Raw genomic sequence first — 18,688 nt, 5'->3', positions numbered from 1 at the left:
AAGGTAACAATGCTAAAGCTGCATGTTTAGAATAGTCTGAAAATATGGATAAAGGAAATGCAGTCATAAGGTTTATCTGTATTATATCACTTTTCAGTATTGACAACCAGATGTAGACAGTCAGAAAGCAAAATATTGATATTTATCCTATTAGCAGATCTAAAACTTAATGATTAGGACATTGCTTTGTGGATCCAGAACTGGCTTGCCCACAGAAGGCAAAAAGTGGTTGTAGATGGGTCATATTCTGCATGGAGGCAGGTGACCAGTGGTGTGCCTCAGGGATCTGTTCTGGGACCCCTACTCTTTGTAATTTTTATAAATAACCTGGATAAGAAAGTGGAGGGATGGGTTAGTGAATTTGTTGATGACACAAAGGTTGAGGTGTTGTGGATAGTGTGGAGGGCTGTCAGAGGTTACAGCGGGACTTTGAAAGGATGCAAAACTGGGCTGAGAAGTGGCAGATGGAGTTCAACCCAGATAAGTGTGAGGTGGTTCATTTTGGTAGGTCGAATATGATGGCAAAATATAGTATTATTGGTTAGACTCTTGCAGTGTGGAGGATCAGAGGGATCTCGGGGTCCCAAGTCCATAGGACACTCAAAGCTGCTACGCAGGTTGACTCTGTGATTAAGAAAGCATATGGTGCATTGGTCTTCATCAATCGTGTGATTGAGTTTAAGAGCTGAGAGGTAATTGTTGCAGCTATATAGGACCCTGGTCAGACCCCACTTGGAGTACCGTGCTCAGTTCTGGTCGCCTCACTACAGGAAAGATATGGAAACCATAGAAATTTTGCAGAGGAGATTCACAAGGATGTTGACTGGATTGGAGAGCGTGCCTTACGAGAATAGGTTGAGTGAACTTGACCTTTTCTCCTTGGAGCCATGGGTGGTGAGAGGTGACCTGATAGAGGTATATAAGATGATTAGTCAGAGGCTTTTTCCCAGGGCTGAAATGGCGAACATGAGAGGGCACAGTTTTAAGGTGTTGGGGAGTAGGTACAGAAGAGATGTCAGGGGTAAGTTGTTTTTTAACTCAGAGTGGTGAGTGTGTGGAATGGGCTGCCCGCGACGGTGGTGGAGGCGGATACGACAGGGTCTTTTAAGAAACTCCTGGATAGCTACATGGAGCTTAGAAAAATAAAGGGCTATGGGTAACCCTAGATAATTTCTATAGTAAGGACATATTTGGCACAGTTTTGTGGGCCGATGGCCTGTATTGTACTGTAGGCTTTCTCTGTTTCCATGATTAGTGATTTCTCATCAGGTATTATCTTGATATCTTTGCTCTTCCAATTGATGTTGTTATATATGTGCGGAGCAAGAATTACAGTGGAGCATTAGGTGTTTTTACTGGGTCACATTGGTAATGGTACACTAGGAAATTTACAGTGTGGGATCGACAAACTAGGCCCGCTGAGACAAAAAGCGTGCTTTCGAAAGCCATGCGATAAATGAGAGCCCTCCACGTGTAGGGTGCCTAGTTGATTCACCGTGTCAAAAGGGCAGCTGCACGCACGCCTGACTCATTCTTGCAATCGGTCGGGCACGATTCATCCCTTTTCCCCCCGAGAAGGAAACAGCAGAGCAAAGGGGTAAGTGAGGTAAATGGAGAAAAAAGTTGCAGTGCCCTCCTTGTTAGCTGATGTCGAGGGCAGTGGGCTGTGAATCTCGTTTTCTCTTGACGAAGCCTACATCAGCTGGGACGCTATCTTCATCAGCGGAGGATGCTCAGGTAGCTTCTCCAGGACCCCAGTCAGTTCGCTAGCATATATGATCCAAATGTCACTTAACAATTCATCTGCCTGTGAAGTCAAGTTCTGCTACTTGACTGTGACTAGGCCAGATGACAATCGGCAGCCAGTTTTCCTTCTGCGAGATGTGCATATAGACGTGGTCTCTGTCACTGAGCATCCTCGGCCTGGTGTACCTATTGTATTTTTGCTACATGGCAGCTTGGTTGCTGCAACTTGGTTCCCAGATGATCAACTGTAGGAGATCTAATCTGGTGCGTGAAGTGTGCTTAAACATTAACTCAGTGGGTGATGCACCTGTAAGTTTGTTTGGGATAACCCGCTAATAGAAAAGGAAATGGCTTAATTTTGGCATCAAGTTGCCCTGTGTTTGTTTGGAAAGGCCTCGTTTCACTATTTGTATTGCTCTCTCCACCAGGACGTTTGATACTGTGTGATATGAAGCCGTTGTCAGGTGCCTGATACCATTCGTCTCCACGTGCTCCTTAAATTCTGCACTTGAAGGCTGGCTGTGTCATATCTGCTCTCTGTAGTTGGTCAAGTTTTTCTACCTTTGGGCCCACCACATACAGCAATGGATGGGCCTTGTAAAATTTCATGTGGCAGTTCTGAAACTTGAACTTGGCCAATGGACCACGGTATTAAACCCAAGTGTCAGCTTGGTGCTTTTGTAATAGAGAATTCAATGCAGGATTCCTTCGCCAATTGGATTTGAGCTAGCTACAGGGTCAGTCGTCACCATGGTAAGCAAATTATCCTTGCCCCAGATACCAAAATTTTGACTGCCAAACTCGATGTTCCTCAGCAACACTGAAGATAGTGTGGAGACTGTAGGCTGTGGGTCGGTATCCGTTGGCAAACATTAATGTATTTCAGAAGGGGCTCTTGCTCCATTACTGCCTGAATCTGTGGTGATGGGGTGTCTGAATCCGTGCAAAGTCTCTCTTGACTAGCTCCCAGTGGCAAACCGTGAAGCATGTTTGTCCCAGGAAAAATTGTGCTTTTTGGACAGGAAGCTTTCCTGTGTCATTACATCTTGGACTCCAACAATCAAAGCTTGGATAAGCATCGCTTCTTCGAATTTGCTCAGGGAAATATCTTTGTACTTGTATTCCTGCACTGTTAGGGTCAGTCTTGCGATGAAATTATTTATATTCTCGTTAGGGATCTGTCGTAGCTGTGAAAACCTGAAGCATGCTATAATTACATTGTCCCGCGTTCCTCTAATGTTGTCCAAAGCCTCAAATATATCTGTTTGTTCAGATTCTTTCTGTAGGTGTAGAACATCGAAGCTTGAGTTTCATTGCTTTTTCCTGCTTTGATGCTGATGTTAAAATTGGTAGAAGTTTGATGTACTCCAGGAAGGTTTCCTTCCATTGCAGTCACGTTACAGGGGTCAGTTTTGCCAAAGCTGTGGCCCAAAATGGATATTGGGTGCTTGAAGTGGAACAGCCATTCTTGTTTAGACCCTCGTACACAAAAATTACATACGAGCAGAGCAAGAATGACAGTGGAGTAATATGATTAAGCACTTTTACTGAATCATGTTAGTAATGGTACACCCTGGGCAACTTACAGTGTGGGATCGATGAACTGGGCCCACCAAGACAACAACGTGCCCACGAGAAAGGAAAGAGCCCTCCGGGCGTAGGAAGCCCAGTCAATTCACTGCGCCATCAAATGGCCGCACACGCACCTGCCACATTTCCACAATCTATCTGATACGGTTCAGATTGTTCAATAAAATTTGCAGCCAAAGAACTTGTACAAATTTTGTATCTTTGGTGGTCTTTGCAAACGTTCAAATAGTCATTGGAAGTACAAATCAGTTCTTGTATATAACATACATAGTGAGAGATTTAAAAGGGATCTTTGGGTAAGCTTTTTTCCAAACACAAAGTGATTGATATCTTAACAGAGGAGGTGCTGAAATCAGACAGAGTTACTGTGCTTCAAACACACTTAGATGCTTAAATAGGCAAAGCATAGAAAGCTATGATCCTAATGCGGGCAAATGAGATGAATGTAGATGGTCAATAAGGACAGTGAGTTAAAGGACCCATTTCTCTGCTGTACGGTTTTGTGACTGTGCTTCTGCAGATGCTGCCTGACCTGATGAGTGTTTCCAACATTTACTGTTTTTGTTTTACATTTCCAGAACACAGAGCAGTACAACATGGAAACAGACCCCTTCAGCCCATGATATTGTGCTGTACTAATTAAACTAGTAAATAAATGCCTTCATCAACTAATCCCTTCTGACTACACATTTTCCATCAGTTCTTACTTAAACATGAGGAAATCTGCACTTGCCGGAAATCCAAAGCAACACACAAAATGCTGGAGGAACTCAGCTAGTCAGGCAGCACCTGTGGAAATGAATAAACAGTCTAATATTCATCCAAGACCCTTCTTCAGGACCAAAAAGTCAACTGTTTATTCCTTTCCGCCATTTTTTTCCCTGCACTTTAGCAATTTCATTGTCCACAAATCCAGAGAGGAAGCAAGTCCTTCTGGACTCCCTAAAAAGACAGTCATTGTCTTGAAGAAACATTATACACAGAGCATAATCAAGGGAAAGTAAACCTATTTTCCATTTCCTGACATTTCCGTAACTCTGTGGATATAATTAGAAAGTCTCTTCTAATTTGTACAAGTTTTAATCACTTAAGGAAACAATAAGTGATGAAGGTTGGTTGGGAGAAGTAAATACCAATCATTCTCATTTCTAATGACCCATATGAAATAGTGGAAAAATTCAACAACAGCAGCAAGGTAAAGCAGCATTTTGGGATACTGAACACATAGCAGAGATGATTAGGAAAGAGTCTTGAGTGAGATGCAAAGTATGAAGTAGTCTTGGGAATTCCCCGGGGACTCAAGATGACTGATTACCACTTTGCTTTAGTGGACTGTGGGGTGATGGATAAGAGCAATGTGGGAACCAGACCCTCCAACCAGAAGGCAGCTGGTGCTTGGTGGGGCGGGCTGGTGGGTAGTTCGTGGGCAAACTTGTCCTGCGGACGTTGAGTCCAAGCTGTACGTCCTCTTGTGAGCTGTGGCAAACAAGTTGATGTTGACTTCAGCTCAACTTCCGAGCACTGCCAGTGCAAATGCCGTCTCACATTGCAGTTGGACTACTGATGATCAGATGATCTTGTTTTAAAAAATGTAGTCACCATGTGTTGAACAAAAGCAAAAATTGTCTGAAGTGTCAGAATGATGATGCAACCTTGTTTTATATGACTGTTCACTGTGATTAACTCAAAGCTGGCAGGAATGAGATAGCAGTACGAACTACATAAATTACCTTGGTTGTTAAACAAGTGTTATTGATTAAGAAAGCAGTGTGTTAGCATGAAATCCAAAGGATGGAAAACGAGAAGAATCTGTTTAACGGATGAGGTAGCAGCATTTTCTGTTTCTATGTGGCTAATCTAGCTTCAGTTTCTTTCAGAGCATTCCTCCTGCCACATGGTAATGAGTTCAGTATCATGGACTCCTGGATATTCTCCTTCCAAAGCAAAAATTATACTCGATACCCCCAAAAATGGATTACTTGGAATTTCAGCATCGAAGAGCATAGTCACTTATTGCTTTGCATGTGTGTCAGTTTATATTAGTATGGATCAGAGGTTTTATATGAAGTAACCTTTCACAAAATAGTTTTATACGAACCATTTTTCATTCTCACCAGTAAGGAAATGATCTCCCGAGACGCCCATGGAAAACCAGAACTGTTAGGTATCACCTTTACTATATGTCCTGACCAAGACTGTTTAGTAAGCTTCAAAACTAGAATTTTAGTCTGGAGTATTATAAATGACTGCTAGAAAACTCTAAACTTATTTATTTTAAGTTTTATTGTTTGTGCTGTAATCAGTTAAAGTTCCCAATTAGTTAGTTATACTAATAGATGGAAACACAAACTAATAGTTACTGATTATATTTACTCACCAACTATTCCAGTAAACCTTGTCATCACAGTAATTATTTATTTTCTCCTAGGCCTGCTGAGCGCTCCAGTGAAGATATTGACATTATATTTACCCGGCTAAAAGAAGTGAAGGCATTTGAGAAATTCCACCCCAACCTCCTGTACCAGATCTGCTTGTGTGGGTATTATGAAAACCTGGAGAAAGGTGTAACATGTAAGTCACCAAGTATTATTTATTACTACGACCATGTATGGTTCCAGGAAGTACCTTAAACCATTTTAAAATACTACAAATAAATAGTGATTTTGTAAAATATGTACTGAATCATTTCCAGTAATATGTAAAATAAACCATGGCAATGAAAGATATCTGCTGACAGTTGAAGTTCGTGTTGTTTTAATATATATTTGTTGGATTTTTCCCTTGCAACTCTCTGATATAATATTTTCCTAATTTCACAAGACAGGACAATACTGCTTTATTTTATTTATATTACTTTTATGTATCATCCTTCTAGGTTAATACATTTCCCTCAAGTAGTTTGATCCACTGTGGGCATTATTTTTCTTTGCATGCAGTATCTATATACCTGCCATATCAGAATCGGAATCAGAATCAGAATCAGACTTTAATCGCCAAGTACCTATGCACATACAAGGAATTTACTTCCGGCAGATGTTTATCTTTTTTTTTCTAAAAGTTTATACCAAGATTACACAGACTAAAATTACACCGAGCTATTTCCTGTTTGTAATTTAAGTGTCGTTCACAAAGGTAAGCTGTTCCCAAGTTAACTAATACATTAGACATTAGGAAAATATCTCATACGTTGCCAGGATACATTAAAGTTATTCATTGTGGAAAATATGGTAAAAATTGTTGAAAACTGGTGAATTAGCATTCCACTTGTAAAATATCCAGTTATTTATTATGATGTGCCATGAAATCCAATTTTGTCATCAGCTTCTGGATTGATTAAGTCATTATATAATAAGATAAATCTTAAGCAAACTTGTATCTTAAAGATTTAGTGTGCCATAACTGCTCATGATTATTTCCCAGATGTATAGCCTTCGATAGATCAGAGGAAGGGTATCCTGTGGCAAGTGCTAACTTCTTGATACCCCTAAACCTTTCTACCATTTATTACCTCTAGATGCTATATTATGGTTGGGTTGAGTTGCTCCCCAATCTTGGCAATTTACCTGCAAAAGTTTCATCACCATGCGAGGAGACGTCGTCAGTATCCCGTTCATTGTGTTGTGTATAGAGACCAAGCATTCGAAGGACACGTCAGTGCACTGACCGTGTCTCCTCATGTGGTGACAAAACATTTGCAAGTAAACTGCCAAGGACAGAGAACAACTCAACCCAGCCGTCGATCACCTGAGCTACACAACTTCCAAATGGTATACTATCATTAACTTTCTTTGTTAACCTATCAACCAGATGCATTTTTAATGCCATATCCCCACAGCAGCTCTGACTTCACTTTATCAGAACGATTCTATCTGCACTTTCCATCCATCCTCGCTCTTTCCCTGCAGTGTGAGTCTTGTTTTGTCTTCTTTTGTTCTGATGTAGAGATTTTGACCTGAAACATTACTCTGTTTCTGTTTCTAAAAATACTGCCTGACCTACTAAATGTTTCCAGCATTTCCAATTTCAGTTTTTCTATCTTCTGATTTTGATTCAAGCTTTCCACTTCTATGGATGCATGCAGCAGCAAACACTTAAAAAGCCTGCAGCATGCAGGACGAGGCTGCCCATTTGACTGGCACACCCCAGCACACTTGTTCCTTTCACTGCTAGTCCACCTTAGTTGCAATGTGTAGCAGCCGCAAAATTGATTTGAAGCCCTGATTATTTGTTAAGGTAGGAGAGGAAGTGATGGACTTTCAAAATTGGCAATGAGGTTGTATTGGGAGCAGGATTGCCAGTCAAGAGGGAAACCAAGTTATTGATGGTGCATCAATTTTATTGACTGGAAGAAGGAACAAGCAGTGAGTGACCACCATACTACATCCTGGAGACAGAGAGGCCGGGCTCAGACCTCCATCACCTTTATACTGGGGTCTGTGGGAGGAGCCACAGGAGCAGTCATCAGGGGGCGTGTCCAGACAGGTATATGTAGTTCACCACACCGCTTTGGCGAGTGAAGGTGTAGGGAGGATATGCAGAGAAGTCTTTAAGACATAGGAGCAGAATTAGGCCATCCAATCCATTGAGTCTGTCCTGCCGTCCATTCATAGCTGATTTATTATCCCTCTCAGCCACATTTTCCTACCTTCTCCCCATAACCTTTGACACCACGATTAATCAAGAACCTTCCAAACTCCACTTTAAATATACCCGAAGCCTTGGCCTTCGCATCCGTCTGTGGTAATGAATTCCACAGATTCAGTACCCTTTGGCTAAAGGAATTCCTTCTCATCTCAGTTCTAAGACTGAGCCCTCTGGTCAAAGATTCCCAACTGTAGGAAACATCCTCTCCTCCTTGTCTTTCTTCTGCTACCCTCCCTTCTTAAAGAGTGGAGTGGCATCTACAATTTCCAGTCCTCCTGAGCCATTCTGGAATCTAGTGAAGATCACTACTAATGCCTCCACAATCTGTTCAGCTACCTCGTTCAGAACCCTGGGGTGGAGTCCATTTGGTCCAGAAGGCCTATCTACATTCAGACTTTTCAGGTTCCCAAGCACCTTCTCCTTAGTAGTAGCAATTGCACCCACTTTTGTTCCCTTACACTCTTGAATTTCTACCATACTACTGACGCAAAATATTTCTGCAGTTCATCCGCCATTTCTTTGTCCCTCATTACTACCTCTCCAGCATCATTTTCCACTCTTGCTCTCCTTTACACTTTACATGTTTGGAAAACAAAGCCTCTGATTTCCTCTTTTATATTATTGTTTTGATTACTTTGATATTTCATCTTTCCTCTCTTTGTGCCTTCTGTTGGTGTTTAAAAGCTTCCCAGCCCTCTTACATCCCACTAATTTGCTGTATTATGTCGGATATGGTCCAATTAGCGGGAGGGAGGGAGAGAGAGTCAGCAGTTCACTGACTTGAACGAGCACTTTTCGGAATTTAAAGGAAAAGGAAAACAAATGCTCGGCCAACATCACTGTTAAGTAAAACCCTCAGACTGAAAGGTAATTGTCAACACTAAAGCTGTAAGCAATAACTAAGTACTAAATGAACACTGCTGCTTTATAGCATTAATTAAAATGGTAGTCTTCTTTTCCCAGCGATGACAGGGGTAAGCAGGGAGCGTAAATGTTGCTGTGCTTTTGGTCAAGTCTCAACAAGACTAGAATGAAAAGAAGGGAGCTAAATGCCACCATAGTGAAACAGTAATTAACTGGAATGTGCATTCTCATGAGCACGATTACCAAACCTGTTCTGCAGTCTGCCTGCGCAGGTGCATAGACCCCGCAGCAGATCTGTGGTTGTGACAATTATGTGACCTTTCTTTTGCTTTTATGGTGTCTGCGACTTTCCTTGTCAGTCACAGTCACTTCATCCTCATTTCAGAATACTTCTTCTTCTTTGGAGTGTATCTACCCTGTGCTTTCCAAATTGCTCCCAGGAACTCCAGCCATTGCTGCTCTGCCATCATCCTCCTAGTGTCCCCTTCCAATCAACCTTGGCCAGCTCCTCTTTCATGCCTCTATAATTCTCTTTACTCCTCTGTAATACATACATCTGACTTTATCTTCTTACTCTCAAACTACAGGGTGAATTCCAACATATTATGATTACTTCCTCCTAACAATTCCTTTACCTTAAGCTCCCTAATCAAATCTGGTTCATTACACAATCCAGAAATGCCTTTCCCCTAGAGACTCAACCACAAGCTGCTCTGAAGAGCCATCTCGTAGGCATTCTACAAATTCCATCACCCGAGATCTAGCATCAACCCAATTTTCCCAGTCAACCTGCATATTGCAATCTCCCTTTTCTATCATAACGTTGCCCTTTCTACATGCCTCTTCTATCTTCCATTGTAATTTGTACCCACATCCTGGCTCCTGTTTGGAGGTCTTTATGTAAGTTCAGGGTCTTTTTACCCTTGCAATTTCTTAACTCCACTCGTGAAAATTCTACATCTTTTGATCCTATGTCACCTTCTAAGCATTTGATTTCATTTTTTATCAACAGAGCAACCCCACTCTTTCTGCCTACCAACCTGTCCTTTTGATTTAATGTGTATCCTTCGATGTGAAGCTCCCGACCATTATCTTCTTTTAGACTCACTGATGCCTATAACATCATATCTACCAACCTCTTACTGTGCTACAAGGGACAGCGTAGTGGCTAACACGACGCGTTACAGTACGGGTGACCAGACTTCGGTTCCCACTGTTGCTTGTTAGGAGTTTGTATGTTCTTCCCATGACCGTGTGTGTTTCCTCCGGATAGTCTGGTTTACTCCCACAGTCCAAAGGCGTACCTTGGTAGGGTAATTGGTTATTGTAAATTGGCACATGATTAGGCTAGGATTAAATCTGGGTTGTGGGCAGCATAGTTTGAAGGGGCAGAAAGGCCTATTCTGTGCTGTATCTCAATAAAAAAACAATAAAGATCATCTACCTTATTCCATATACTATGTACAACCAAATGTAACACCTTCAATCCTGTATTCATCACCCATTTTGATTTTGCTCCCATGTTACACTTCAACTCAGTGCAATTTTGCCCTATCATCTGCCTATATTCTCTCTTTAGGATCTCCTGCCTATTCCTGCCTATGTTGTTGGAAGCAATATGTACCATGACTCCCAGCACCTTACTCTCCACCTTTACAATGTTGTGTGAGCCGTTCTGAGACTTCCCTGACCCTGGCTCCTGGGAGCAATATGTCATCTGGGTGTCTCTTTCACTTCCACAAAATCTCCTCTCTGCTCTTCCAACTATGGAAGTCCCTATCACTACTGCACTCATCTACTCACCCCCCTCACCTACTGACCCACAGAGCCAGACTCAGTGCCAGAGACCTGACTGCTGCGGCTTCCCTCTGCCTGGTCATCTTGCCTCCCCCCGACCCCAACAGTATCCAAAGCAGTATACCCATTGTTGAAGGGAACGGCCAACAGGGCTGCACTGGCTGCCTATCTCCCTTTCCCCTTCCTGACGGTCATCCAGGGATCTGCGTCCTACACCTTGGGTGCAACTACCTCCCTGAATGCCCTCTCAATCAACCCCTCAGCTTCCTGAGTGATCCGGAGTTGATCCTGCTCCAGCTCCGGTTCCCTAAAGCGGTCTGAAAGAAGCTGCGGCTGGATGCACTTCTTGCAGGTGCAGTCATCAGGGACATTGGATATCTCAATGACTTCACACATCCCAAAAGAGGGTAATTCCACTATCCTGCCTGACAGCCCCACTACTCTAACTGTACAAAAAGAAAGAAAGATAAATTAAATGAAAAGTATTTCCCTACACCCTTCACCTCTGCTCGCCAAATCCGCTGAGCCAAAGCCTGAGCTCTAACTGTGGCCCGTTCCCACAGTGGCCGCTCCCAAAATGGCAACTCCACTTAAACCTAACCTCTTGTCTTTGGCCCTTACCAGGTGCCTAATTATGCACAATCCAACGTCTCCTAAGGAACTGCTGTGAGCAGAATATCCCAAATGCCCTCACTTCCTTTTTTTGAAATCTCTCCCACTACACAATCCAACATCTCCACAGGAATGTGGGGGAATTGATGGCTATAGACCAGGACTGTTGACGGTCCTGTTTTAGTTGAAGGAGGGAAGGACCCAGGAATGTAAGCTCATGTTTCATCATCTACATCGTTTTCCAGTCTTTCTTTTTGCTTCATCCACATCTCAAAACAATAGTCCTGCAAGTCACTTACAGGTACAGTAATTATGACTTGCAGCAATGCAATTAGGTTAATATTAATCTGATATTAAGCATGATTCAAGCTTATTTATAAAAGGGAGAAAGAAAACTGAGTATCAGTGAAGAGGGAAGGAAATTTTTTTTTTTGAAGAGACAAGATTATGAAATTGGTTACATTAAGGAGAAAGGGAAGGAGGAGATGAAGAGAAGGGAGTAGCTGAAATTCTAAATACTAATAGAGGGAGTGTAGAAGTTGTATGGTTAGTGAAAGTTCAGTTTGTCCAATTGAATTGGGTTGGGAGATTAAAGGAAAGTATGTGAATTTGAACAGAAGAGGGAAAGGAGGAATCCTAGATTAAATGGATTAATTAATTATGCTAACTTGAACCATGGAGGGAAGAGCATTGTATAATTGAAATCTCTTTTGATGGATAGCTACCAAGAACCCCCAGGAGACATATGAAGCTTGTCAGACTTATTTAGCTGAAGACTGATATTAAGCATGATTCAAGCTTATTTGTTCAGCGTGTATTGTTCACAATGTTTAATCAACGAATTTCTAGGTCAGTGAATTTATAGTGCCATAGTCTCCACTCTTAGTTGCTTTTCCAGAAGCCAGTATTATGGCCACAAGTCCAAATAAAGGCTTTTGAGAAGCACGTTTCTTGAACCAAGTGTAGCTGATAGGCGTTTAAGCCATTTTAAATCCTTAATGACTGGTATCATCCAATGTGGCAGAAAACAAGATTAACCAATACTTGACAGAAATAGTTCACTCATTCTGCAAACTTTCTATCAAATTTCAAACCCAGAACTCTGTTTGATAGAGAATTGTAAGTCTGGATTTTGTTAAATTTTAACCAAGATTTTATCTCCGCGCCTGTTATATCTGTTACATTTGCCAGTGAATTTCCATCTATAGACTGGATCGTTGTCAACTCAAACCACACCCTCCTGTCCACCCTTTTTGAAAAAATTAGTCATTAAATAATAATACATTTATTTAAAAGCATGTTACTGATAAATATGAAAGGAAACATAACCTTTTCCTTAACCAGGCTGACATTGAATAGGCTTGTTGAAATAACTAGGCTTATGGTAGATATGTTAGCTATGGTTGGCAATAAGTTCTCTGTTTAGGTTCCATTGAAATATAATGCAAGACTTTACGAAATTTTTCTTTTTTTATCTTTAAGATTATCTTCTTAGCCTCTGCCATCAAACAACAGCTGAATGATTCTATGACTTAGCTGTGTAAGGTTATAAAACAGATTGACCAGAACCATAAAATAAAATATAGGTCATAAATATTTTAGCTGTGCTGACTGGTTCCAGAAGGTAAACAATTCCACACTAAATTCAGAATTATTTTTTTTTGCGTGTTTGCTTCATAGTGTTCCGTCAAGGAGATATAGGAACATGCTGGTATGCTGTATTGACTGGATCATTGGACGTTAAAGTTTCAGAAACGGCCAACCTTCAGGTGAAATAGAATGCTTTGTTCAACTGACCTGTTCTTCTTGGTTTTGGAATTAGAAAAGCTTTGCCAATTTAGTTTACAAAACAGTAACTTTAATCTTAGAGTAATGCATATATAATATTCAGCAAATAATTTTCAATTGACATTCATCATTTTTGTAACAAATAAAAGATATTCCAAGTGTTCTAATATACCAGTCTTTACTGCTCAACTTGTTCTGGGTGCTAATTGCACTAATTTCATTTTCATAGTTCTTTGTCAGGATAATGTTTCTTGATAACTCCAGCGTCAGAGGTCTACTTCTAACTTTCCTGATCCTTGGTGATTACTTAGCAGAATGAGGATTCAGAAGGATCATCTGTTCCTCCTACACTGAACAGGTTGCAGCACCTTTCGCCACCTCCAGCTGCTCCAGGTCCCCAGGTTCCTGATACCTGACTTCACCCCCCTTTAAGAGTTTCCTATTCCTACCGTTATGTGCACACCACCCCCGCCTCCATCCTCAGCCCACCCTCATCCTCACAACCCTAGCTCCTGATTCCACAGAGACAAGAAAATCTGCAGATGCTGGAAAAGCAAGCAATGCACACAAAATGCTGGAGGAACTCAGCAGGCCAGGCAGCTTCTATGGAAAAGAGTATAGTCGACGTTTTGGGTCGAGACCCTTCCTCAGAATATCATGATTCCACATCTCAGCTTCTTACCTCCTAACGGAGTTGTGAAGTATTTGTGTTCTGATTGTGGCTTCATGTTCATTTGCTCTTGCTGACGAACTATTTCATGATGTCTGAAGCCCAGCATCAGGACCTTTAGAACATCTCCGTTCACCTACAGTAATCCTTCTTTACACTCCTTTCCACCATTCACACCATCCCCACTCCAGAGCTCCATCCTGTATTTCCCACATTCTTTCTCCTGTTCTTCCACCCTTCCCTTTGACTTAACCCGTGAATCACCATGTGCAGGTTCACAAGCCCACAAAGGTACCCATAGTAGATCCTGAATAAAGAATTAAAATGACTTGCATTGTGAGAATGTATTAAACAGATTATTCCGTTTTTTAAACGAAGAAGTACTATGCCATTTTTCTCATTATGTTTTTTGATATTCAATTTTTGAAAGGATTCGGTCGTACTCTGTACCCTGGGGATTGGAACAGCTTTTGGAGAATCAATTCTCGACAATACGCCTCGCCATGCTACGATTGTCACCAAGGAGTACAGTGAGCTCCTCCGTATTGAACAGAAAGATTTTAAAGCACTGTGGGAGGTAAAACAGCATTTGCTACTTTAATTCAGAAGATGTCCTGTCATTCTGAATACTAAATTCAGTATCTATGAAGTTGTATATGTAGCTTACATGTCACGAAGTGTGGATTTCCTTAAAAAAAATTTACGAACTTCACAATAAGTAAGTTCAAATTTGCTGACATCTATCAGTTTAACAATATGGTAAAAATACATCCCACCAAAGTTAGCTTAATTCCAGATCAATTTCAGACAATGTGGTTTAATAATATTCCTCCCAATTCAATCCATTTATAAATGTGAGGAATCTATGTCATCAAAATGCAGTTTTTTTTGTGTAGTGAACTTAATACAGGTCCATATAGTTTTTTATTGTGCTTTTGTTGGAGTATTTGTAATTTCCTTCAGTAGCAACAGGTAAACATGATTAATTTAGTTTGGTATTGCAGATTTTGATTAACAAAAATAAGGAAACATTGTTTCCACAAATGGGAAGCCCGTTAAGATATAAACAATTGGCAAAAAAAAGGATTGAGGGGAAAATTTGTTGGTAATGATGAGGATGGCACTGCCTGAAAATGATGGCAGAATTAAGCGTAGTAAGTTTCAAAATGTAATGAGGTACATACTTATAAAAGGGAAAAATGTGTGGGTTCAGACCCAAAAAGTAGGACGAGGTTAACTACTTTAAAGAGTGTGGCACAAGCATAATGCTCTAATTCTGCTTTGTTTTCAGGATATCATTGCTTTTGCCGGGTAATTTATATAGGAGAAAATGAAGGACAAAGTGATTGTAACTGGCATGTTGCCTTCTGAAAGGCAGCTTAGGCTGGCTTCACTGAGCCTGTTGCAGCTTTCTTAATGGTAGCATAGCAAAAGGGTTGGAAAGGTCACTGGAGAGACAGGCCCGAGTTCCACTCCTTTTTTTTTTCCGTGCAACAGATAGGGAGGTGTGACTAAAACGACCTTCTGAGGAAGAGAGGATGGCCATGCAGGGGAAAGGTAGACCACAAACCAGGTCTTCCTGAATTCTCCGCCTGGGTGGAAATGCCCAACCCAACAATTTGCTGAATTGCTGAAAATGCCCATATGTGTGAGGCAGAGCCTAATGGAAAAAGAGACCAAAATATTCATGCCTAAATAAAGTATGTGGACAGCCCTGCCAGCAGAGTCAGCACAACAGAAAACTCCAACAATCAATCTACCCTAACCTTAAAAGGAAATGTACACTCCACACAGCCAACTTTATATCTCAAAGATAATGTTGGGAACTCTAGTCACTGTATGAAGTCAGTGAAGTACATGACCTTACCCAGTACTTTGGAATAAAACCAATTTCTAATTTACGTATAAAATAAAAAGCTCTTCTAAACAGATTTCCATTGGCCTTAATTCTGTTGCTGGTTTGAAAGCACAAGGGACATAAACCCTCTATGATGCACTGTTTTACGCAGGGCAGTTATTGGTGGAATGGGGCAGCCCTGTGTCAGAGAAGGACACTAGTAACTACAGATATGTAAGTGTTCACTCGCCTGTCAGTTATTTGTATTTTTTCATTCCCAAATATTTTCATAATGAGCTCAATTTTAAAGTACTGTTTAAGTCGTTCTAGTGGTGTAAACTCAGCTGTGATTAATAATATCTAATGTAATGAAAACAAATGTGGACCATTAATTAAGCACCCATACACCAATCAAATCTTGGTAACTAATGAATAAAAGAGAGACATCTCTATATCATAATACATAGTGCAAGTAATTTTCACATGACTGATTTCTAAATGCTAATTTAGAGCTATGCATACAAAATTTCTTCAAGCAAATTTACTTGGATGAGTAAATTAAATGATCTCCACCTGGTCTTTGATACATGAAAGTAACCTACCAATTGCATTGACGTACCCTCTTAGTCTTGACATCAAAGATGAAAGCAGGAGGTTGTATTTGATGCCTGGTGAAAGGACCTAATAACTGCTGCTAGGTTTATCGAAGAATAGCATTCACTTGCTTTTCATGGGTTATTGATCACTGTGGTCGAAGTAAATATAGGTAATTCTAGTCTGAGAAGATTTTGTCTTCAAACTTTTTTTTGATTAAGGAAGTTTGTATATGAAAGTTATTCTTATAACTTAAAATATTATTAATTATGTAAACTAATGATAAAGGTAGAGTGGGATTATATGAACTGGTATTAAATATAACCAGTTGATCCTTAAGCATGTGTATTGATGAATTGGACATTGATTTCTTTTCCTCTTCATCAATGTGTTGTTATTTAGCTCGTCTATTCTACAGTCTCGGGTTTCACCCATTTGTATGTTTTCTGAGTTATAGTCTGGTCATTGTGCAATGTGTTCTTTGAAATGTTTAATCTGTCCGCATTGGAATGTAGCATAACTGAGTCTGGGTAACTTTGTGATGATAATATCAATCTCTGGACTAAATATATAATTATTTCATGGAAATGCTGTCTACCACTTAATGTCATTACTGTAATGCTGGAAAGATGAAACTAACCATTGTGAGTATCTTTGAACAATCACTTCTTTCAATTGTTACAGTAATTATTTTCTTAATAGTAGCAGGTGGGAAAACAATGATGCTTTAAGTGATCTATGAGCTCTTGTATACAAGTTGCCTGAAAGTCATCATGTAAATGTAGCCAGCAGTTAAGGAGGCCAGTTGTATGCTGGAATTTAATTATTGAAGGATTCAAGTGTAAAGTCAAAGTGTTGAGACTATCTGCAAAGGACGGGCTTGCCATACAGACTGGTTCCCAGGATGCTGGATTTACCACTTGAGAAATTAACAAGGCCGGGACCATTTTCTCTAGAATTTAGAAAAATTAGGTGATCTCATTAATGCTTGCTGAATTTTTATAGGGCTTAACAGAATAAATACAAGTAGGATATTTCCTTTGGCTTGGGAATGTTGGATGAGGGACTGTGATCACAGATTGAGGGGTAGACCATTTGTGAGTGAGGTGGTCTAAGTAGGTCCTTAATGCAAAACAAGGCTGATAAACCTGTATATGAATGAAATTAAGAGATGTAGAAGTAGTGCAGGAAAATGGAGAGGTAGAAATCAGCTGTGACCTGATGAAGGGTGATCAAAGCATAAATGCATGAAACCATTTCTTTCCCTACATGTTCAACGTGAATGATCTCATTTTTGTTATGACTGAGATTTACTTTTGTGTATTCCTTCTAATGCATTTCTAAATTATGATTATCTGTTGATAGTATGATAATAATTTCTCAGATTACTTTAGAAGGATATCGCTCACCCTCTCCAGCAGTCCGTGGATAAGTGCACCTCTGGTAAAATTAATAAGTTACATTGATTAAACAGATCCAGCATTCATTTAGGATCGTACTGAGGCAGCTGATCTGGAAGCATATTTGGAGATGTTATAGTCACAAAGCATTTTTTTTTGCTGGTAGTCAATAATTAACTGATTGTTTTAAATTAGTTTCTAATCTTCAAAATGGCGTTCCCCTTTCATTAGCAGTTGCACAACTGCCTTTAACAAAATGATGGGTAAGATTAGTTCTTTATGCCCCTAGGTGGAACAGTACCTACAGATCTGATTGGTGCATTCAGGGTGCAATCAGATGACGTTTGATCAGTGATTAACCAGACATGTTATACTTACAACATAGAATAGTGCAGCACGGCACAAGTCCTTCGACCCACAATGCTGTTCTGACCTATACAAGCCTATTCTATATCTTCCCTTCCATACAGCCTGTAACCCTGTATTTTTCTTACATCTGTGTATCTATCTGAGTCTTTAAAATACCCCTATTGTATCAGCCTCCATCTGGTCACCCTCCAGTATTTGTGTTTTTTGAAAAAAAAACTACCTGTGACATCTCCCCTAAACTTTCCAATACTCACTTTAAATGGATGCCCACAGATGTTGGCCATTGCCCCCATAGGAAAAAGTTACTGGCTGTCCATTCCATCTGTGCTCTCATAACCTTATCAAGTTGCCTCTGATCTTCATCACTCGAAAGAGAAAAGCTGCCGCTTAACTACCTTGCCTCATGAGATGTGAAATGTAGTCCAGGCGGCAAAGTACATTTATTATCAAACTGTGTACCGTATACAACCCTGAGATTCTTCTTCCCCACAGACAAACGTAGACAAAGCCACGAAACCCGTTCAATGTAAAACATCAAACTCCCACCTTCCATGCGTTTTTTTTTTAAATTGCACCAGCAGCAGCAAAAAACAGAAAATATCGACTATAGCTCAGCATTTAATACCATCACTCCCACAATCCTGATTGAGAAGTTGCAGAACCTGGGCCTCTGTACCTCCCTTGGCAATTGGATCCTCGACTTCCTAACCAGAAGATCACAGTCTGTGCGGATTAGTGATAACATATCCTCCTCGCTGACGATCAAAACTGGTGCAC

The 18,688-nt window shown here is 40.5% G+C and overlaps 1 protein-coding gene across 5 annotated transcripts in view; it reads left to right on the top strand.

Moving 5' to 3' along the window:
- The window catches only part of rapgef4a (Rap guanine nucleotide exchange factor 4a), a 271,696-nt gene that overhangs the window by 44,557 nt on the left and 208,451 nt on the right, over nt 1-18,688 (top strand). For all 5 annotated transcript variants that reach the window (XM_073047209.1, XM_073047211.1, XM_073047210.1 and 2 more), the window contains 3 exons: nt 5,765-5,907; nt 12,934-13,022; nt 14,142-14,288. In XM_073047209.1, coding sequence (XP_072903310.1) covers nt 5,765-5,907; nt 12,934-13,022; nt 14,142-14,288 — 379 coding nt within the window. The remainder of the gene's footprint in view (nt 1-5,764; nt 5,908-12,933; nt 13,023-14,141; nt 14,289-18,688) is intronic.

This window comes from Hemitrygon akajei, chromosome 5 (assembly GCF_048418815.1).
Source record: "Hemitrygon akajei chromosome 5, sHemAka1.3, whole genome shotgun sequence".
In the NCBI taxonomy this organism is placed as follows: Eukaryota; Metazoa; Chordata; class Chondrichthyes; order Myliobatiformes; family Dasyatidae; genus Hemitrygon; species Hemitrygon akajei.
Note: the sequence above shows the minus strand (reverse complement) of the source record. Positions and strands in the feature narration are given on the sequence as shown.